The sequence below is a fragment of the Strix uralensis genome, chromosome 18 (assembly GCF_047716275.1).
Source record: "Strix uralensis isolate ZFMK-TIS-50842 chromosome 18, bStrUra1, whole genome shotgun sequence".
Lineage (NCBI taxonomy): Eukaryota > Metazoa > Chordata > Aves > Strigiformes > Strigidae > Strix > Strix uralensis.
In genome coordinates this window covers 9,500,099-9,522,824 of record NC_133989.1, presented here as the reverse complement: position 1 = coordinate 9,522,824, position 22,726 = coordinate 9,500,099, and the positions used below count along the sequence as shown (strand labels likewise).

The 22,726-nt window shown below is 37.8% G+C and overlaps 1 protein-coding gene across 1 annotated transcript in view; it reads left to right on the top strand.

Annotated features, from left to right (window-relative positions):
- Positions 1-22,726, top strand: part of SLC9A8 (solute carrier family 9 member A8) — a 31,863-nt gene that overhangs the window by 543 nt on the left and 8,594 nt on the right. The window contains exons 2-10 of the mRNA XM_074887873.1: positions 355-533; positions 5,111-5,191; positions 10,117-10,175; positions 13,677-13,760; positions 14,702-14,803; positions 15,531-15,565; positions 16,640-16,783; positions 18,075-18,213; positions 20,066-20,171. Coding sequence (XP_074743974.1) covers positions 355-533; positions 5,111-5,191; positions 10,117-10,175; positions 13,677-13,760; positions 14,702-14,803; positions 15,531-15,565; positions 16,640-16,783; positions 18,075-18,213; positions 20,066-20,171 — 929 coding nt within the window. The remainder of the gene's footprint in view (positions 1-354; positions 534-5,110; positions 5,192-10,116; positions 10,176-13,676; positions 13,761-14,701; positions 14,804-15,530; positions 15,566-16,639; positions 16,784-18,074; positions 18,214-20,065; positions 20,172-22,726) is intronic.

The following is a 22,726-nucleotide window of genomic DNA, read 5'->3' as shown; positions in this document are numbered from 1 at the left end:
AGGTGCAGTCCCTGCGGGTGCCATTGGTCTGACACAGCGGGGTTGTTAGGCTCGACAGGCTAAGTGGGCTAGTTCATTCGCTCTGTGTCAGGCCTTCACCAGCATCCCAAGCTGCAGTGCAGAATGTTGTGTGTGCAGTGCATGAACTCGACAATAATCAACTCCTTGAACCTGAACTTCCAGTATTTGCCTGTGATCAGAGGCCACTTTTTTAAAAGCAACCTTAATGTGTTGGTCACTAGTCCAAATTCAGTATGATCTGCTGGTTGTTTCATGTGTGCATGTCTTTAGTAGGCTAACTTTTTATCATGCTGCTCTCACCCAGTATAATCACATATTGTATTATCCTGACAGGTCTGCAAATGCCACCCATGAAGTCATCAATGTCACCCTCCACACTACGCTGGCTGCTACTACCAAGTTGGTGGTACCTACACCTGCTAAACCTATCCTTCCAGTTCAGACTGGAGTCCAAGCACAGCAAGAGGAGCAATCTAGTGGCATGACGATTTTTTTTAGTCTTCTTGTTTTAGGTGAATGATGAACTGGAAGTCTTTTAATATCTGTTAATTGTACTCTGTATCTGAGGACATAAGCCAACTTTCGAAATCATGGCATTTTATTTCTTCTCTGGTTTTCTCTCTGTGAAGTGGAATATTGTACAGACACAGGGGTTTAGAAAGTTGGGTGTGTAACTCCCTGTTACATAACCTCTCAAACCTGTGGAAAGCTGAGGACCATAGCAAACCTTTTCACCGTACTCTCAAAGCACAAAGAACATGTTTAATTGTCTTCATCTTCTTTATCAAGCACGTGGCTTGTGTTCAGATATGAAAAAGACAGACTAGTCTGTGGTGCTTGCAGCTGTCTTTGCGGACAGTGTACTAGATAGATGTCAATTTAACTACTTCTAGCACTTCTGGACAGCCCTCATATTTTGTTATATAAGCCAATAGAAGGCAATCAGATTTACATGCACAAGGACTAAAGTTCAGTATCTATTTTTCTGTCTCTCCTTACATTCCTACAAGAGTGCAATAAAAACATACAGATTGCCATAATTATATTAACATTGTTGTACATATATAGATGTTCTGAATGGCAGATGAATGCCCAACTTTTCTGTAAGTCTGGGCTGTTACTTTTCTGTAACAGAATATAGTTATGTTTCACTATCTGCTTAGAGCAATGCTGTAGTCAAAACTGTGACAATAACAAAACTTTCATGGTGGGTTAAGGGTTTATCTGTTTTAATTTGTGTGTTTGCATGCTTGGTTCCCCCAAAGCAAGCTACACTGGGAGACCTTTCTGTGACAGACGGGTCACCTAGTCTTCTAAGTGGTTATTTTTTCCAGTAACAAATGGAGAAAATAATAGGTATGGAGATGACAGAAATGCGGAAATTTATGCAAATCATTTGGGTTTAAAAAGAAATAAATTTTGTCTCCTATAAATATTCAAAAGCAAAAAGTAGAAGGCTTCTGCTTATTTCTAAAGAATCTATTTGTCCTCAGAGAGGGTTAATGTTTTCCCAGAGGTCAATGGTGTATTAGAATTTGAACAGAAACAAAAGACCAAAGCAAAATGCAGTAGATCAGAAGACTTCTAAGATAAAAATTAAATTTCTGAATATGTGTCTCATGGATTTTAAAAGGGCCATTCATGGTAAAATTGTATTCATAGGGCTTAAGAACAGAGCTATGATTTTTTTGGCTGTGTTCCGGCCTATTTATGCCAGTCTGATAACTTAAGGGATCTTAAAAGCATCACACTCAGGACAGGGGCGTGCCCTGAACAAAGTAAAGGCAGTATAAAACCTTATTGTTCATAGTTATTCCCATTCCTAATCTCTGTCTTAAGAGTGTGGGAAGGTTGAAAATGCATGTGTATACCATACTCTTAAATATGGATATCGTGAGCTGTAAAATGTTCTAAACTGGAATAGACCCAGAAGCAATTCTGTTCTGAGCTGTGTTGTGTCAAAGCCATGCCCCACATTTAAAGGGCCTGAAGTAGCATGAGTTAGTCTCTGACCCCAGATTTCTGTGGCTTGTTTATCTGTTCAAACACCACTTCACTTTCAAAGTCATACCTCTATTCTGCCATGTTGATGTGATCTATGAATTTGCTTCTCTTATGTTATATGCCTTTACTGTGCTCTTCCTTAAGGGAACACTCAGATGTTCTTTTAGCCTGTCCAGAACACTGTTTTTTCCAGCCTCTTGCTGGTTTGTTATATTCCTGATAGTGCAGGTGCCTGGAGCAGATGATCTGCTGCCAGATACAAACTGAGCAGTCTTACACAAGGAATGGGTGACCAACAGCTAAAGAAAATACCACTCTGTCATAATATTTATGATGGTGGGAGTCAATTCTTAGACTGGTTGCTTTTTGTTTTATTGCCAAAGCAAATTAGTCAAAAGGTGGTAGAAAGAAGCTGGTCATTAGATCTGCTAAACAGAAAGCATGTTTGTGCTCGTATTGGAGTTTGCTGGAAATCCATAATGTCCAGATGCCTTTATGGATCTAGCCCAAAGAGCAGTATAGAATGCTTTTAACAGAGTAATCCTGGATGTCTTTACTGGATGCATATTTTTCATGTTTAACAGGCAGGAAATTGATATGAAATGCAATAATACTGATTGACAGGTGAATAAAAACATGGCTTGGGATACATGATGAAGCTATTGCTCCCATTGTCTGGCAGTTGGAGGCCAAATGTCTGAGTTGCTTGTTAGTCAGCTTCTGAACTGCTGCAGTTTCTAGGACAGCATTTTAAAGTAAACACCAGTTTGAGTTGACATTGAAGTATTGTACTGTAAACTTGGGTGTTTTAAGGACTGATTGATTGATATCATAAAGATTGGTGGAGTGGAAGTGGACTAAATATGTGGGGAAGTTTCAGTTGTTGCTGCCAGTTGTCATGAGTGGAGCCATCCCTGCTCATTACGTCAAACCCGTAGCTTTGGCCCTGAACAAATTACATGCCAGTAATTGGGCAAATATTAGTTTTTCATAAGTCCTTGCTCAGTTCATATGCCCATTCATCTATTCACATGCACATCAATGAAATGCTCACCACGTTGTGTATAACTGGGTATACGAGACAACAAGTAGGAGAATGCAGGCATCAGTGTTGTATCCATTCCTGGGCACCGTATTGGAGAGCAGAACAATGACAAATTATATTTGTATTTATGAGGTTTGTACTTCTTTTTTCTGATGCTGTATAGTAGATACAGATCATGTTGTAGACCCCAGTAGTTTACAGATGGTGTGATCCAGCAAACCATGCCAGTGCTCAGAAATACTTGTGGACCATTTTGCACCTTTTCAGTGCTCTTCTGAACCATCTGCGAGTGGCTGTTTCTGGCTTTTAGTTAACTAGAAGGAGCTGTTAAACCAAATCACTAAGAGCAGTTCTGAGAAGCTAGTTCGTTCCCGAGTTCAAAATGTGTGCTGTTGTAGTGTGGCCTGGCACTGTGCTGCCCACACTGCAAGAGGGTGAGAGCTCAGACACTTACGAGGCCCAGAGTAAGGAGAATGAAGATTCCCATTGCAGTTATGGTGATTAGGTTTGCCAAATACACAGTTTAAAACAGTCTCTGCTGCGATTAACTGGCCACAATTTGATTCCAGTATATAAAATGCTATTGACTGCTTGAGCTTCAGTTGCTTTCTGACAAAATGCGAGCAGTAACACTGCTTATATCCCAGGCTGCTGCGGAGTAATTTGTTAGCAAATAGAGTGAAATACATGTATTACCAGCATGCAGGCCAGATGTTGGGTTTTTGTTTGACCCTTTGTTGAGCTAAATTAAAATGGGAGGAGAATTGTGGTACTTTCAATGCGAGGAACATTCGGATCAAAATTGCTATGAATTTAATAATCCGGGATTATTTGGTTTTTATAGATAATTTTCCTGTCTGCAGTAGTTCTAGAAGAATCAAGAGGTGTTCCAGCCATATCCACGGATGGTGCCCAGATCTGCTATGGAGCCTTTGTAACTTGCCTTTACCATTGGCATAGAGGCTGTGATGGGATTTTCATATTACTGTAACCTTAGTTTTTGTTATGAGACATAGACTTTCTCCCTACTGGGTGAAATACATTACTAAAGTACAAAATTGAATTTTTAAAAACAGTAAGTGGATGTTACCTCAGATTTAAATTCTCTTAACTTCAGGCCACATCTGTTTTGTGTTTTTCTACACTGGTCCTTTCCCCTTATTGGTTTAACTTTTAGGAATGCTCAGCAGTAAATTTCTCATGCTGATTTGGGTAAGAATTTGGCTGATGCTTCTTATGAGAACCAGGATATTTAAATGGTTTCCCATTCTGCAACCTCGTAGCCCCACTGAATGGGAGTTACAGAGGCTATGGAGCCAGACTTTTCTGAGGTGCACAAAACGACAAGAAGCACCAGTCACAACTTGCAACAAGGGAAATGTGGATTGGAGAGAAGAAAATTCTTCACCATGACACTTAAGCACTAGAACTGGGCTTGGGAGAGGTTGTAACTTCTTTATCTTTCAACTTGATTGGACAAGGCCCTGGGCAACATTCTTTGACTTTGAAGTTAGCCCTGCTTCGAGCAGGAAGTTAGACTAGGTGACCTTGAGAGATCCCTTCCAGTGTAATTTTTCTGATTCTGTGATTATCCATTTGAGTAAAGCCCATCCGCTCAGAGGGACTCAGATGTGAAAGTGTGTAACTTTGAAATTTTAATTGAGGCCATGTGTACATGTATGTTTTATTTAAAAAATACGAAATGTTTACCAAAAACTTTACTAAAACAGTGTATTCTGTATAACTGGCATTTTTTACAGCTACTGCTCAGAGAAGGTTTTCTTGTAAGCTAAATCAGTCTCTAACAGTAATAATACCGGTATTTTTAGAAGATAATTTTAAGGCCTAAAATTTGCCTGAGTTATTTTATGTCATTTGTAGATCCATTTACATACTTCAGTGAGAATTAGTTTCAAACTAGAATTTGGTTACTTGCATTAGTGGATTTCTACTAAATCATTAGGAGAAATACTACTTAAAAAGATATTTTATTCTCTTCTAACACCTCTAAATCTACAATTTATTTTTTTCCCTTCACAGCTATCTGCATCATATTGGTGCATTTACTGATAAAATACCGACTTCATTTTTTACCAGAGAGTGTGGCTGTTGTTTCTTTAGGTGAGTAACCATGACATTTTTATATTGAATTTGTGTTAATTCAGGGACTCTCAGTAGTCTGTACTTGAAATAATGCTCTGTTGTATGTTAACCGTCACTGGAAAGATGCGGTGAAGAAAACAACCAATCCATAGAATTAGATTCATGGAAGAAATCACGAAATCAGCATATGTGCAGAGACTGCCCCAGTAAAATGACCCATGTGGGCACTATAGGGATGTCACTATATAAGTACTTTGGCAGTTTCCTCTATTTTTGTATCTGCACTGTAGGACCAGATACTGCAGCAGTCCCTGGCAGCGAGACTCTGGCCTTCCCTTTGAAGTGGTACATGTGTTTGTATTAGTTCTGGTAGAATTATGTCTGTATATGTGATTTTAATCTAGCTGGGGACTGTAATTGTATCCTGAAAACTTGCCTGGACTGCCAGATATTTGACTATCCCTGGGTACCGTGACAAGAGCTCTTCCTATGACCTGAGCTATAAGAATGCCACCCTTAATGAAGATTGAGTGCTTACTTAATTTGAATTAAATTTGGAGTATTCCTAAGCCTGTAGTTTTATTTATTTGTACACTGTTGCTCCTGATTTATGAATCTGTAAGTGAGGAGGAAATCAGGCCAAATGCATTTATTATTTTCTTTACATACTGTCTAACATAATGTTCAAAGAACCTGGTCTAACTATTCCCAGCAACAGATTTTCAGCTGTCTCTGTAACTAGTTTATGAGAATCTGTGATATTTTTGCTTCTGTTACTAGTGACAATTTCACTGGCAGTGATTCTAAAAATACAACAAAAAGAAGGATGCTTAGCTGTAATCCTAACATAGTATGGAAGAGTGTAATACTTGTTGAGCAGGTAAATTTTTGTCTTTCTCCTGGGCTTTGCCTGCTGTACTTTCTGGTACCTTCTTCTCTTATCTCTCTTAACTGTATTTTCACACAGTTTCACAGCGTGAGGAAATAAGATTTCTGGTGCTTGTCAGTGCCTTATGCTCTCTGGAAAATAGGAATCTTCTTTCATCTTGGGTGCTAGATTGAGAAGATCTTAGAGCTGTTACTTAGCAGAAAGAAAAACATTTTCCTACAGGCGTGACTCCCTGAATTTTTAGATAACTATTTGATGCAGCCCACATCACATTACTAGCATAGTAGAAAGTGTTGAAGCTTAAAGAGACATTCACTTGCAAAGTCATAATTGAGTTTTGATGTTTCTGTGCAGCTGAAAAACAAACAGACCTCTAAGAAATCTGTCATATTGCTGGTATGGATTTCCTGGGTATTGCATGCACACCTCATCTGTATAGGAGCAGCATCCATCAGACTTCTGTGCATTTGTGCTTCTGTCTACCGTAGTATGACATAGAAAGATCAGAGCTGCTGCTGATCATCCCGACTTTGTCATCCCCATAGAAACCATGCAGTGTTTGATTCACTGTTGACACACTCCTCTTTCCTTCCCTCCTTAGATTATTGCTGTGGACAGGTGAGATGTCTTGTGTAGTATATCTTCCAGTCTCTTGAAAGGTTCCAAAAGGACGTTACTATCCCTTCAGTATTCTTCCTCTTTGTACACAAAAATGCAGGTGAAAGGTGTTAATTTGGCTTCTAATTGGGTTAGTTACTATTGTTATTAAATCGCTAACCTAAATTTAAGCATAATCCCCAATTCAAAATGCAGCAGTATATTGATAGCTCTTGCTGGCATAGTTTTGGATTTTCTTTACTATCATTCCTTATATTCTGCCCAAACCAACTCCTGGGCAGTGCTGAGCTGAGGTGTTAGGCAAGCTTGCATCACTGCTCCTGCTGAGCTTTGCAGAGAGCAGCAGAGGCACAGACATTCTTCTCTTTTTGTTTCTTGTTCTTGGCATCTCAGCAGCAAGACAAGGATTTTAGCTATGCTGGTATGTGCTGTCCTCCTGTCAGTCCCAGCTTGTTCATTAAATTGGTAAGTTTTCATGCTGGGGCTGTCACTGCTACTCATGATAAGTAAGAAGTAGCAGCATCCCATCTCTTGTATTTTCCCATAGAGGGCATGTAGGAAACTTGCACAGTTCAGTTTTTGGTGTGAGCCACAGCATAGCTGTAGTCTGTCTCCCAAACCAGACAAGACACCAGCAAATGCAATTTCACTAAGTCAAGGAAGTGTTATACCCAGTAACAGCCCAGTTAACAGATGTCCTGTGTCACTTAAGCCTTATTTATTTAGTTTATTGACTCAGTCATATTTAAATACCGTCAGCTCTGTTGACAGGACGCGGCATCTGTATAATCATTGGCATTGCCAGCTAATTGCTGGTCAGCGAACCTCTGTTACTGGTAATGATCTACACAGCTGCACGAGCACAGCTTGAGTTTCAAGTATCCAGTTTTGCTGGCAGTGCCAGAAGTGAGGTGTATCCTATTTTGACTTGTAAATTAAGCAAATGTTCTCAGACAGTTATTGGGGGCTAATAAAAATGGCAGCAGAGAAGATAAGTATGATTTTCACAACTGTTTTTCCTCCTGTTGCCTAAGCTGCTCAGAAGTTTCTGTTTTACAGTTTCTAGGGGATATTAGTCTCCTGGTGGACAGGGCGGGAGTGCATTCTCTAAGGCAGGATTTTGATCTTTGTCCTTAAAAGTTACTGGAATTTTGCTGGTAAAAATACTTGCCAGAAAAGTTTTTCTCTTTGATTTGTTACTGAGTTTTAACTTGTTCTCAGGAAAATAAAGGTCGGTTGTAATAAGAAGATTCCTATAACATTTTCAGAAGAATGAGGATTGGATTAACTCTTACAGGCTTAGCTTTCCAATTAGCCCCGTAACAAAACTGATCTACCATCTGATAGATGGAACCAGCTGAACAAATACTGCATTCATTAATCTAGTAATAAAAGAAGAGTCATTTGTAAAGATGTGTGGGCCAGGTTTTAAAAAACAGCATCAAAGTTTGATTCTGCCCTTGATTAAATCCCCTTGGTAGTGCATTATTTTGTGCAGCTCTGTTTCATGACTTTACTTAGGGTAATCTTAGTTTAGTAGTACTGTTGTGTGTAATATGTAGCTAGAAGTAATTTGTGCTATATAAAGGTATAAGTTGTATGATTCAGGCTCATCCTTTTCCCTTAACCTCTGCTGTTGCCTTACATTTATATTGTTGTTCATTTAACTTTTGATGTCATGAAAGGACCTTGCCTGTCCATGGCACTGTTGTTGGGGTCAGTTTGTGATTAGCTCTTCCTCTAAAAAAGAGATTCAGACCAGCCTTGAGCTCATAGAATAGGGATGTCCAGTGTGTAGCCCACAGGCCATGGTTGGCCTACTTACAGGGGTCCAATTTCACAAAGTCACGCTGGAGCCCTTCCACCTCAGCAGAAGTGAGTTAGGGGATTCTCTTTTCTTTTAAATCCCCTCAAAACAAAGTTTTATGTGGAGGCTCTCAATGTTAATTCATAAAATACTCAAAGTTTGTTCAGGAAGTACACTTCCTGAAGTCTGTGCCTTAGGATCTATAGGCTCTGAATGTTGTGGTTTGTTTTTTACTGACATAAACTTCTTGTTAAGTAATACAAGTGCTGCCTGTACTGGTTGAATACAATGTTGCTGCTCTGCGACACTTAGAAATGTTCTAGTCCTTGACTTCTGACACAGCTTCCATCCCAGAATGGAAAGCCTGACTGTTAGTACTGAGACCTGTGTTTATATGGCAATGTGAGTGGCTGTATCTGCATTCTGTCCTCCTTCAAAGAACAGCAGATCTTTGATGTTCCTCCATTAATGTTTTGCCCTTCCTTTTCATATAAACCATTTCATGGAACAATTACTTCTATCCTCTGGGACCGATGCCTTCACATATTTTTGTATGAAAGAAGGCTTAAGCCTCATGGCTTTGTGTGTATGACACATCCATCAGCAGTAATCCATGTGATGCTATTTTGTAAGACTCTTTTGATAGCTACAGCATGAGAGAATAAAAACACATGAGTTACAGGAAAGCATACTTCAAGCTTCTCAGCCCCTTTTTACCTTCCATTCAGTGAATTCCACTTCTGCTTCCCAGTATTTGATTATGAAGTCTCCGTTCTGTTTGTAATAAAACACAACTACGCAAAACCACAGATCTGGAATCCGACTAAAGACAAATTTCTCATAACTCCTTGAAAGCAATTAATGACAGTTCATGAATTATCCTCATGACTTCCAGAAGAAATCTTGTTAGTTTGGAGTTTTCTGTCTTATGTGTTTGAAGATGTATAGGAGGAAAGAGCACAGTAACCTTTAACCATTGAGTTTGCAGCACCCTTGGTAAAATTTTATAGTCAAATTAGTATTTCTGCATGACTTAAAAGATGTGTAATTCATTTGGGAAATAGTTCTGATAGTGTCTCCACCCTGATCAGAATTTGTTGTCTACTTCATTGCCAGTAAGTGCTATGATTTCATTAAGACAAAATTCACTGTGGTGAAGAAGAATGATTTCACTTAAGCTGCGTTAACACTGCAAATAGCGTTGAAGTGACATGAACGTGTTATGCTATTACACAGATATCTAGCTCATAAATCCCTGATTCTTTAGCAAGAAAGGTAGAATTTTGTTTGATCGGAGCTCAGATGAGAAGGGTTTTTGAGTACTTAAACCTGTTACCTTTATGAACCAATGAACACAGCACTCTCAATATGCGTGTTCAGTATTTGGATATCCCAAGTGACAATCTTTTGTGTAGGCAAGCTATGTAATTATGTAACGTATTGGAAACTCTCATATATCAGACCCAAAACCACTTTGTGTTTTTGTGATTTAGGAATGAAAGACTTGCTGCTTTATGTAGTGCCATGTTTTCACTTTAAAAACTTTGTTGACTGAGAATCAATAAACAGTTAATGGCAACAGTGATGTGTTTTGTGAATATTTCAGAATGTTATCTCATTCTTTCCTAGGTATCCTTATGGGAGCTTTTATAAAAATCATAGAGGCTCAAAAGCTGGCCAACTGGAAGGTATATTTGAAACAATTTTTAATTGTAGAACAGTCCTTAAATGTTTACAACAAGACTGGTTGTAATATTAGTTTCTTTAGATGTAATTTCAAAAAACTTATCTATATTATATTTGATGCCAAAGTTTGGGATTGTTTTAATAATAATACAACCAATTTGAGGTCCTGTTCCTGCTGAACGCTTTCTATGGAGTATTTTTTCCGCCTGAGTAATCCTTTTTACGGTACCAAAACTATTCCTGTTAGATACATGGTAGAAGGTGGTACTGGGCATCTTTGGGATCAGTTACAGTAAAAATTACAGCAATTCAGTTATCTGTCCTGTATACTTTTTGACTGTATTTAGCCCTCTTCCTCCTTTTGGAGTTAATTTTGTAGGTGTTTTCATAGAAAAAAATATGTTTTGGCAGGTTGTAAAGCCACATGTTTTACCTGAACATGTTAACATAGATTTCACAGAGGTAAAAAGGAGCACTTCTTCAGAATAGCTGCACTAAAAGTCACATTATTTACTTATTTTATTTACTTATACTTAAAACTGCAACAAGTTGTGGTGCTAAGACCAGGCAGTTCACAAAGCAATCCATTCAGCGTGGCATGTTTCCTGGGTACTCCTATTACTTTTTGTGGAAAGACTGCTCAAACCAGTGGGCCTGAAGCAGCAGCATTTTTCACGTGGCTGGGACAATGGAAGCATGATTTGAGCTTCATTTTCAGCCGGAAGTACTGGCAGAGCTTCTGTGCAGAAGGTTGTCCTTGTCCTGGTGCGCAGTGCTTTATGGACTTAGATAGTAGGAAGAAAATGTTAACAGTGATGGCAATCAAACATAAGAACATGTGACCAGAGAGATGGTGGGAATGTCCATCCACAAAGATATTCAAAACTGGGCTGGGTAAAGCCTTGGGCAGCTGAAGTTGCTCTGAGTTGGCCCTGCTTTAAGCAGGAGCTTGGATCAGACACCTCCAGAGGTCTGCTCCAACCTGAATTAGTGTGTGATGGTGTGAGGTCTTCCCTGTGCATGTATGGAGTTACAGAGCTTCCCCAGGGAGGGAGAATTCTGTCAGAAGTGTCTCCCAAGAGGTGAAGTCAACAGTGAAGCAAGGATTTTGCCTCCTGCAGTTCATCCATGTCATCAAAGCAATGAACTCTTCACTATTCTTGCTTTAATTTAAAATGTTGCAGTATTTAAATTGTGATTTTATTTCATAGGATCAAACAGTTTATTAGGATTAGATCAGTGAACTGATTGAAATCACAGTGATTTGAATCGCCAGTTTTGAACAGGATTTGTATTAGCAAGCTGAAAATCTTGGGCTGAGTAGTGAATTTTAATCCTAGCTTGCAGCTTAATATTTCTTGGCATTTATTTCCCTAAAGGAAGATTATTTTTTTTTCTCTGTAGTTGAAATACATTAAAATGCATAGATTTTCAATCAGATGTAGCTTTTAAATTATATATTATACTTCTTTTTTGTCAACTAACTACACTAATTCTGTGTACATTCATTTAAGCAATTACATAGTTCAAGAAGCATGTTGTGATATTTCATTTTTACATATTTACTTATTAGAAACAGTGGGTGGTGCACTAGTTAGTGGTTTTTCATTCCTGATTTGTGTCAACTGGATTTGACTTGAAAGTCAGTTAAACAGCCACAAAATGAGCATTTTAAAATAGCTTCTTATTGGTTAAATAAAATAATCTGAAGAAGGTCACATATGTAGGAAGAAGAAAGAAAGGTTAAAGCATGCTCTGATTTGAGCACTGATTCTATAAACACAGGAAATATTGATCATAGCTAGTGAATTACGTGGTTTATTTCTGGTAAGCACTGGTCAGATCTTGGGAGGCACTGGGAATGCTGTGTCTGGTTACTCACATTATCAGCTAAAGTAAAGGGTCACAGATACCACATTCTTACTTGCTTATTTAAGTTACTTTCACTGTATTAGAGCTTAGGTTTTAACATAGGCTGTCATAATTTTACATGTGAAATGTTCTAATCAATAATTATGTACTTTATAAAATGGTTTTAGATTTACTAGATAATTTTTATCTGATATGGAAAAAATAGAATATTTAATTGCAGGCTATATTTGTGTTCAAAGCAAATGTTGGATCATATCCCTACCCTAAGAACTCTGTAATGTAATTTCTTAAATCATGTCTGCTAAGTCTTCAGTAGGCCTTGTACTTGCTGGTGATTCTAGCTGGCTAGCATGGCTGATAATTGCAGTCCTCATGTTTTACTTCCCTGGTCTCTGCTTCAATGCAGCACAAAAGCAGTCCTTCCTTTTCATTATTTCTCACCTCCTTGTCCAGCTCCGCTTTCAGGGGTTTTTAACCAGTGTAATTAATCAGGTAGGCGGGGTTTTTGTTCTAGTGCAGTTACTGTATTGACAGAAACTAGCTAGTGTTAGCCATCGACGCATGGAATTGTGCATACAGAATAATGGACTAGAGCATTTCAGTATAAAGGATGAGTTCTATTTTCAAGTCCCACAAATCCTTTAAGATGATTATCGCTGGTACAGACAGGAATGAGACTTTAAAGAGATGAGTACTACTTTTTTGTAAGCTGGTGTTTTAACAGAACAGTCAATCAGCTGTTTAATCTGGATTTAAACAAATTAATCGTTGCTTACAAAGGTGACAATTTCTGCTGTATTCAGAACTGTGGGGACCAGGAGAGGGAGCCTGATGGGTAAAGAGAGAGGCACATTCAGCTGTGGTTAATCTGTCATTAATCTGCCATCAGAAGAAACCAGGGTGCCAGTTTGAAGGTACAACTCCATAAAGTAGTGTTAGCCAAGTGATGAGATAGGTGACAAAGAGTAAGGTCACCAAAAAATAACATCTTACTTCACAGTAGGTTTCATTTATATCACTCTGATGCTAAAAGGAACCATCAGAATAGTACCATTGAATTACACACATAAATTACATTTGCCAAGAAGAATCAGGCCTCAGACTCTTAACAGTGGTATATATCTTAAGCCACAGTAGTATATATCTTAAGCCTGTTCACTTGCAAGTGTGCAAGATGATGATCTGATTTCTTCTTGTCAGGTGATGAGTTTTCTAGTGAAACTGTACTTGGTCACAGTCACCTAGATTATATTCAAACCAGTGGCCAAGAAGTGACTGTTCCTCAACAGTCCTTACAGATTTTGAGACTGTGAGATAAAATGGGAATACTTTTTGTGGAAACAAAGACTTTTCCTTTGCCATAAATAACCTGTTTTCTGTGCAGCTTATTTGGAGACAGTAATTTAAAATAAGTAATGCCTAGATTTCTGTCACTGGATTAAAAAAAACAGTAGAAGTAGCAACCCTGGAGTAGTTTACCGTTCTTCAGTCTTCTATTTTGTGATAAGAAGGAAGAAGTATTAATGCCATTTTCATTGGTAGGTTTTTTAAATAATTTCCCTTTTGGAAGATTTGATGTTATTTCAATAATTATGATATCCTTGAAACTATACTTAATTTTTGTTTTGCAGGAAGAAGAAATGTTTCGTCCAAATATGTTTTTTCTGCTTTTGCTTCCACCTATTATATTTGAATCTGGATATTCATTGCACAAGGTTAGCTCCTGCCAGACATTCATTTACATGTTGAGGTTTTGTTTAGAACACATTCTGCTTTTAGTTATCTTCATTAAGTTTAGAATAATTGCATTAAATTCCATCATATTAATCATCAGGGAATTGAGAATGCAAAATCTAAGCCTCTTCAACCCAGAATGCAGGGAATGTAGCTTGTTACTGTTAATTGAATGTTGGCAAGGTGTTAGGTGCTGCACAGGGGTTGCTTTCCTTGCTTGGAGAGGTTTCTTACCTCATCAGAGCCGTGCAAGGGCTGATGTGAAGGAGGCAAATGGGGAGGAGTGGGATCCGAAGTGGGAAATGTGGGTCACTCCGTAGCTAAAGAAGAGGAAAACGTTTACAAGGGTTTTCACCCTTTGCCTGGGAGCCTGTGTTTCCATGGACATTTCTCACAGCGCTACTCCTGGCTGAAGTGGTTTTGGTCCTCCCTGTGTGCTGCCTTTTTACTGGAGCTGTGCTGCAGGAGAGGGAGTGAGCAGCAGGTGATAGTAATATCATGAATTGGTACCAACACTGAAGATTTTTTCATACAAAATCAGAACCTAAGAAATGGACAAGCAACTGGGAAGTTTACAAGCCTTTTTCACATGCCCTGTCTTACAATAAATGGATTAAATTACAGTTCTGTCAGGTGGGGACTGTGTCAAAAGTGCTGGTGAATATCCAGCTGTTCGTCTGAGGATTGTTTGTTGTTAGGGTACCAGACTGACATCTTGTCCTGGGTGTCAGAGGGATTTGCTGTTGTCCTCAGGAGAGCAGATGGTGTGGATGTATGTCCTGGGGTACCTGGAACCAAACAAATGATGCTTTGTAATCAGAAACCCAGTTGTGAATCAGAATCTAATTTAGATGCAAACCCAAACATGACCTTTCCCTCAGATCATTTTCACTAATTTACTCACTTTATTATTGTGTTTCAGGGTAATTTTTTTCAGAACATTGGTTCCATTACGCTGTTTTCTGTATTTGGCACTGCAATATCAGCTTTCATTGTAGGTGGAGGAATTTATTTCCTGGGCCAGGTAAGAATAACTGCTTAGAAGCACGCTTATCCAGCTTGCTCTTTGAAAGTCCATTTTTCAAGAGCAGACAAATGTAGTGAAACTGAATTCATGGGTCACTAACTCCAGTTCTCTGCTATGACAGAGGCAGTGTTATATAACCATGCTCCATGTTATGTAAGCAAGCTCAATGTTAAAAGCAGTTAAGACTTGATTTGGGTTTTAGGTTTTTTTACTTACTCAATCTTCCTATTGGAACCCTGTTCCAGAACCTGTCTTCTCTAGAGCCATCTTCTGGCTTCCAGTATTAAACTTACTTGTTCTTCTGTCAACAATTTGGGGTTTTTTTGCTTCTCTGCTTTGGTGTTTCCTCATTTATTAGCTGTAAACATAGATAATTATATTTTTTCTCAGACTTCATTCTGGTAGCCCAAGCAATCCATACTTTCCTCTTTGTCTCTCAGATTTCCTTTCCTTTGAATGCCTTAGTTACTCTACTCACCTGTTCCAGTTTCATCTGGTCTTCCCTGATTTTGGGTGACCAGAATTGTAGCAGTAGATCACTGTTGGAGGACACTGTTTGACTGGGTAACATCACTACTGTGATTTTTTTCATTATAACAATTTATGAATTTTGATGAATAGTTTTATGAACTATTTGATGAATAGTTTCATTTTTAAAAACAGCAGAAAACACAGTTGACTGTGATTTTTTTTTTTTTTTTTAATGTTTTACCTATTCTTTCAGGCTGATGTAATTTATAAACTCAACATGACAGACAGGTAAGCTCTTGGGGAAATGGTGTAGTATATGAAATGAAGCATTCTTCAAGATAATTGTGTATGGGAAATGCACTGTAGTTGGCCAGCTCTTCTGGTTATTGTTTAGATTGCTCAAGTTCAACATGGTGTATGAAACTAATAAATAGCTTGAAAACTTTTAAATCCTATTTATTACACCCTTATTTCCAAATAGGATTCTGTGCTCAGTGGTTTTTCTAAATAGGAAAGATACTGGTTTTTTTAACCAACCTTTAAAGTTAAAATATGTAGACTATGATAAGGGCATAACTTCCTTGTCCAAATCTTCTCTTAAAAGACTGAATGAGTTTTTCAGTATCAATGATGTAGATTTTTCAATAACTTGGCAAAGGATCTAATCAGTTTTTTAGGAGCACACCACCCTACCATTAAATAAAGTTCATTCCTGGTTTACTTGGGATATGTGTGTGTTTGTTTATTGTATAGCCAATACAGCAGTTTTCTGTTAAAATCCACAAAGAAATAGGGTGGCAAGCAAGAAACATAACAAGTAAAATGTGCATGAACAGCAAAAATCTTCCTTACTTGGTTCCAGTGTTTGACTTTATGCAGCTGAGCAATCCTATTGCCTCTGTATTGTCTGTCTTTGGATTCCAAAGTAATGAAGTTCTAGCAGTTCCCTTTAAATGTTCCTCTCTAGTCTCCCGAACATGTAGCACTGTGCATGGTTTTGTCTGTGTCTGTAAAGTTGTTTGGTTTCCCATTCCTCTGATTTTTTTCTTATTTAGTTGGAGTAAGACATTGATACTGTTGTTGAGAGCTGGGAGATAGGTATTTCTCCAACATCTCTTCTGGCTTTGGTATATCAGTAAATGAATGGTATATCAGTATATGTATATCAGTATATCTTTGGTATATCAGTAAATGAAAACCACAAACTTCCCTTTTGTCACTTGAAGTTGTTATGAATGGGAAGAGAGCATAACTTTTCACTGTGTAGAAACTGTAACATTTAAAGTCTTTGTTACTAGTTGTTCATATAAGTTCATTATTTTTCTTTCATCTAGTTTTCTTCTTTGTTTTGTGTTCTCCCAGTTTTGCATTTGGCTCTTTAATATCTGCAGTTGACCCTGTGGCTACTATTGCCATTTTCAATGCCCTCAATGTGGATCCTGTACTTAACATGTTGGTTTTTGGAGAAAGCATTCTCAATGATGCAGTCTCTATTGTCTTGACCAAGTAAGTGCATTTGAACTACATATGTTTATGGAAACAGCATCCACATTATGTTATGTTAATTAGTTATTTAGATATACAGTAATTCTTCCATCTCCATTTGGAACAAATCATGTATTTCTGGTGTAAAGCTGAATTTTGTATGATCCTTCTTTGTTAAAAGCAATCCATAACATAAACTGCATAGGCAGAAGACAGTAAATGGATGTCTTATTACCACTACATTAGTGCCTCATCTCGTTGACCCCAGATAATTGATTGCTTTCTAAGTCTATACATTTACCAGTTCTCTTTCTATCTGAAGGTCCTGGCAACAGAAAACCAACTGGCTCGCACAAAAATATTTACCTTGCCAAATACACAGCTGTGTCTCCTGTATCATTGGCTTATACCCAGAGTCACACTTCAGTTTGGGGCAGGAGATACATCAACATCCATGCAATAGTTTTATATTTATGTTGGGGCTCTCACAAGGAAGCGTAACATCCAACATCCTTATCCTTTGCCCATGATAATTCTTTGGGTCTGAAAGAGTAAAAAGAAATACAGATATATCTTCCTGTTATTGCTGAAGTCAGTAGATGAACTATGAATGTATAAAAGGAGTAGATATACTAAGACTATAGTGAAGTTGGAGTAATTTTTCAATAAACTAATTGCTTTTAATACAGTCATGGTTCTTTTATGGAAGACCATGAAAGCTAACAGCAATCTAGAGGAACACTGGTTAGAATCCATGTCGTCTTTACAAGGAATTCTATGAAATACATTCCTGAAATTCAAAGAGATTTCTCCCCTTTCCTCCTAAGAACTTCCTTGTTTTTCTTCAGTGACCTTCTTGTCTCTCATCCACACCTAAATATTTGATGAGAAGTCTTCCTGTTCATTTGTTCTTCCCTGAGGATCACGTGATCTGTCTTTTCTTTTTCATGCCCTGAATTTTTACCACTGCAAAATGTGTTTTCATTTCCTTTTCAAAGTTTGAAAATTGTTTTGTAATACTGGGCATTATCATAGCCTATTTATGCCATTCTGGGGATTTCTCAGAAGAGCAATGCTGGGTTTCCAGATTTTTAGCAGAATTAGGTTTCCCTTTGGGGATTACACTAAGACTTGATTTAACATCTTTTGACATTCCTCTTGTTATATATATCACAGTAAAAGCCTTTAAAGAGTGGTAGCAACAAGGAAATGAAAGTCTTTTTTGTTGTTGTTCTCAAAAGATGTTTGGTATTTTTGGATCCAGGCTCAGAATTTATAACTTTCTTTTTATTTATTTTTTAATTACATCTAGCACAGCAGAAGGTTTGACAAGAGAAAATATGTCAGATGTAAGTGGATGGCAAACCTTTCTACAGGCACTGGGATACTTTCTTAAGATGTTCTTTGGCTCAGCAGCACTTGGTACACTTACTGGTCTTATTTCTGCATTAATATCCTTTTTTAATTTTGGTGATATACTTGTATAAATTGGCGAAATTCAACATTCCAATAGTATCTTTCTTTTCCAGCTTCTCCAGCATTTCTTAGGGGATATTTTCTATTAGACATTATTTTGCTGGGTGAGGACTTTCTCAAGTTCATTCTGGTTTTATGTTAGTCTTCATGGGTGTGTATTAAAAAGTTGCATCAAAATTTTATGAACATAATTAAGGTCTGAAATGCTGTATAGTAGCTTATGTGCATTGGAGCGTTATAAAATATGAGAATTGTTTTGTAAATTCAAAATATTAATTCCGTTTCAATACTGATCCATTTTTGCAAGCATATGGCTCCTTTTTTACATACATAAAACAGTTAATTAAAAAGAAAAAAAAAGCTGCTTTTCCTGAGGGCTTTTGAGTCAGACCAGCTCATTTGTCCCTATGTATCATATTCAGACAGCTGAATACAGATACTGTTCTGTTTGGATTTACACTGAGTTATATTTTGCCTCTTCCACTTCCATGAATTGGTTGCTAAACAACCCAGAAGCTTCTTTGCTGCAGTAAGGAAGGATATTCGTTGTAGTCAGACACCTTTGTTACCATTCTGTGCTTGTTTAATGTTAACGCTGACTTCACTGTAGGTAATCATTTGTGTTAGGCTTGTACAACAGTTATTCATGTCATCTGGGATGTACTGTTAAGCATTTTGTTTGTAAATAACAAGAACAGGGTGTTTGATTAAATATAGACATATTTCCTCTCTTGGTTCATTAGCCTGATTCCATGAACTTTTAAATTATTCCATACATCACAACAAAAGAGGGAGACAGATGTTCAACACTTTTTTGATATCTAAATGATACTAAGACAAAGAGAAAAGCAGCTTATTTGCCCTATTATAGTTATTTGTGCCTCAGAATATTGGATTTACCCTAAGCATGCAAAATTTCAGTGAAGCAAAGGACATTTCTTACTAGTTGCCAGCAGATAAATGCAGTTGAAGGTTGTTGCTGGTTCATGACCCAGGAGGAATGTGAACTTCCATGTCACAGGCATATAATCCTCTGAATTTTAACAAAGATGGTAGGTGGAGTATTTTAAGCATTAAGGATGTGATTGAAGGACTATTCCTCACTGCTAATATTACTGCAAGTCTGTCATACCCATTTGAAAATAACTAGAAGTCTAGTGACTGAACAGAAGAGATTGCTTGCATACTTAGTGTGGCAAATAACAATGTTTGAGGCAAAATCTACTTGTACTTGGCAGCTGTGTTGCAGAACTGTGCATGAGATGCAAAGCAGAACTTGCAGCCCCTGACAAATGTCTACTTTTATGACTACAAATGTAAAGTAAGTTTAAATATCTTGGGTATCAGAAGGACATTATTCTTGTTAAAACACAAATGAGATCTATTTTAATTTGCTGTTTCATAGCTCTCCCCTATTTTTAGAAAAGCCTTTACTATTTAATGATTCTCTGTGGATTTTCTGGAATCGTTTTGGAGCAGAGATTTCAAAGACTGAACATGTAGGGAAATGGCCCTGCTAGATCCAAACAAACAATTTAGCGTGTTATTATCCATATTGTATAGGTACATCAGTAGCAGATCTTTTCTGTCTCTAGGTCTGTCCATTCTGATAGACTTCTACCAGCAGTAGCTTCTATAAGAAACACTCCTCATAAGAAATTATTCATCTTTCCATACTTGAGTCAAAGGCCAATGTGTAGACTTTATTAGCTATTCAGTAGATAAGTACATTAAGCATAATCATCGTCTTGTAATGGAATGACCCAGATTTAATTTTTTCTTTGAATTTTTTAAAATTTACTTTTTCCATAACATTTTTGTGTGTACGTGCTAAAGCAAATTGATTTAAGGAAGACACCCTCCTTAGAGTTTGGGATGATGATTATCTTTGCTTACCTTCCTTATGGACTTGCAGAAGGTATCTCACTTTCAGGTGAGTAGCAAAATGAGCATGTGCAAGTTTCTTTGATAAATTTAGGGAGTGGGTATTATTTGTGTCTAAGAGGGCCTCTGTTTTTTTACGTGTTTTCTCATTTAACCTGTGCTCTTGCTTTTAGTTTTGACTTACTGTAAAGAAACAGTTATCCTCTACTTCATGTTATAAAAGTATAGAAAAGGTAACTGCATTTTCAAAAGCATTAGTTAGCCAATGTAAATATTAGTATTCTCCCCAGTTACCTCTGCCTAACACAGAATTAAAATTTCAGCTGCATGCTGTCGATCTCAGCCATGTCAGCTAACTTAAATAATGTCCAGCCTCCTACCCTGTAGCTGTTTTTCTGCCTGTCCTCAGTGCCATTGGGGAAATCAGCTGAGACCACCAAGTGTTGTATGTATCTCTGAATACGTGGTAGAAGTTTTGCTGAAGGCCACGAGGGGAGGCTTACAGGTGGCCTTCTTCCATCATTCTGTAGAATCAAGTACAAAGACAGGGTCCCGTTCTGCTGGATGCCCAATATCTCTGACCTTTGCTGATTTAAGTGGTTTTTTTAAGCCAATCAGCTTCCTTTCTCATTTCTCAAAGGAAAGTGGGAAGGGATGAAACAGTATAATTCAAATAGCTGGGGAATCTGCTTGGGTTTTGGGGGGCGGGGGGGTGGGTGGGTGTTGATTTTTTTTTTTTTTTTTTTTTTTTAATTTTAAGTGCATTAAATGATATATTTGCTCTACAATTTGAACTATATAAGAATGTTACAAGTTTGTGAGGAGTAGCAGCAGGACTAGATTTCTTGTAGATGAGCTGCAGGTATGAAATCAGACTTCCTGGAAATGTACATGTGAGCTAAAGTGAATATTTGGGAATGGATCTGTAGCAGTGTATATCAACATACCTTCACTGATGTCAGTGGAGTTGTATTTTTTATATGTATGAAGAAGTGGCCTATAATCATGGTAGTTACACAATCAAGATGTATAATCCTAATGCAAACATTCAATTCTGCCCACTCGCATCCAGAACTACTCTGTATGTGTGTATAGGCCAACACATATGTAGGGGAATGAAATTGTATGAAACCTGAGCACACAGTTTGATACGTTAAAATATTTGTATTGCTGTAAAAACAAGTTTTGCCTTGTGAGAATATTATTCTGGAGGGTCTCAGCATGTGGCCTTTTCTATTTCTAATTTATATTGCTTATTAATATAAAATTATAATACATTACAGAATTACAGTGCCATTGCATTATATAACCAATGCATCTGTACGTTGGTATACAATGAAAAAGAATTTGCAGTAAGATTCCTTGTTAGTTACTCTCAGGATGATAGAGGTTCTTTGTCATTTTATTTGTAACAACCTCTCTAATTTGCTCAAGAGCCTTCAAGAATGACTTCTTAAGAAACATAAACTTTGAATGACCTTAGTCAGGTCACCTCTGTGTTTCAGACAAAGGATTCTTTTGACCGTACCTCAGCTATTCTGATCCTTTCAGTTGTGTTCATCTGGGCCACTCCTGGGCACGTAGCTCCAGCCAAAGATTTCTGATCTTTTAAACTTCCCTTGTTCTGGACAAAGCAGGCACACTCCCACATGTCATCCTGTCCTCTCAAGATCTGCATTGCAATTGATTTCTTTCGGGTTATAGTGTCAATTTTGGTCAGTTATTTTCTCACAAGTAGTACTGTAGTTGTTCTTCAAATGGATTGCTAAATTTTTTCACAATCCTAACCATCATTTCAGGTAACATCCTTCGCAGGTGTAAGTCTGTGCAGCAGCTGTGGAAAGGCTTGACTTCCTTTAAGACACCCAGCTCCCTATGAACAAGTGACAGTGTCTGTGATACGTCTTGAGCAGTTAGCGAAATAGGTTAAAATTCAGATTCTTCCCATAAATAACAAAGAGCTGGGAAGATGGAAAAAATCCCTAACACAAATCAAAGATTTGTGAAGTATAGTGAAATCTGAGGTAGCTGTTCTGGCCTGTGATATCAGTTGCTGTACTTCGGTCCAAATTGTGCATGTCATTAGGGCAACTGAACTCTATAATGGAAAATTTGGTGGCTTTTCCATAGATGATAGCTGAGATTAATCTCTGTAGTAACTTAGAGCAGATGGTGTGGTGACCCTTTCTGCTGGAGGCAAGGGACAGTCTGCACAGTAGCATTCCTTGCAGGCCCTACATATCAGGCTGTACCTTCCTTACAGTTGGACTCGATGATCTTGAAGATCTTTTCCAACCTAAGTGATTCTGTGATTCCTACAAAGGTAATTTTTTCCCTGAATTCTCAAGTCTTAATAGCTTTCCTGATTCTCAGATTGATAGAAAATTGGGGATACACCAGGGTGTGCTATTTGTTCATAATTTTTTATGGTATTAGAGGTGGTGCACCATACTGGAGTGGATTCACACCCGTGGCCTGTTGGTCTCATTCTACTTCTGGTAGTGTGATTGGGCCTGGCAGATCAGCAGGTCGGAAAGAATGACACACTCTCTGGGAGAAGTGAATCATACATTTCTGTAGCCCTGCTATTCTCAAATTGTTTTT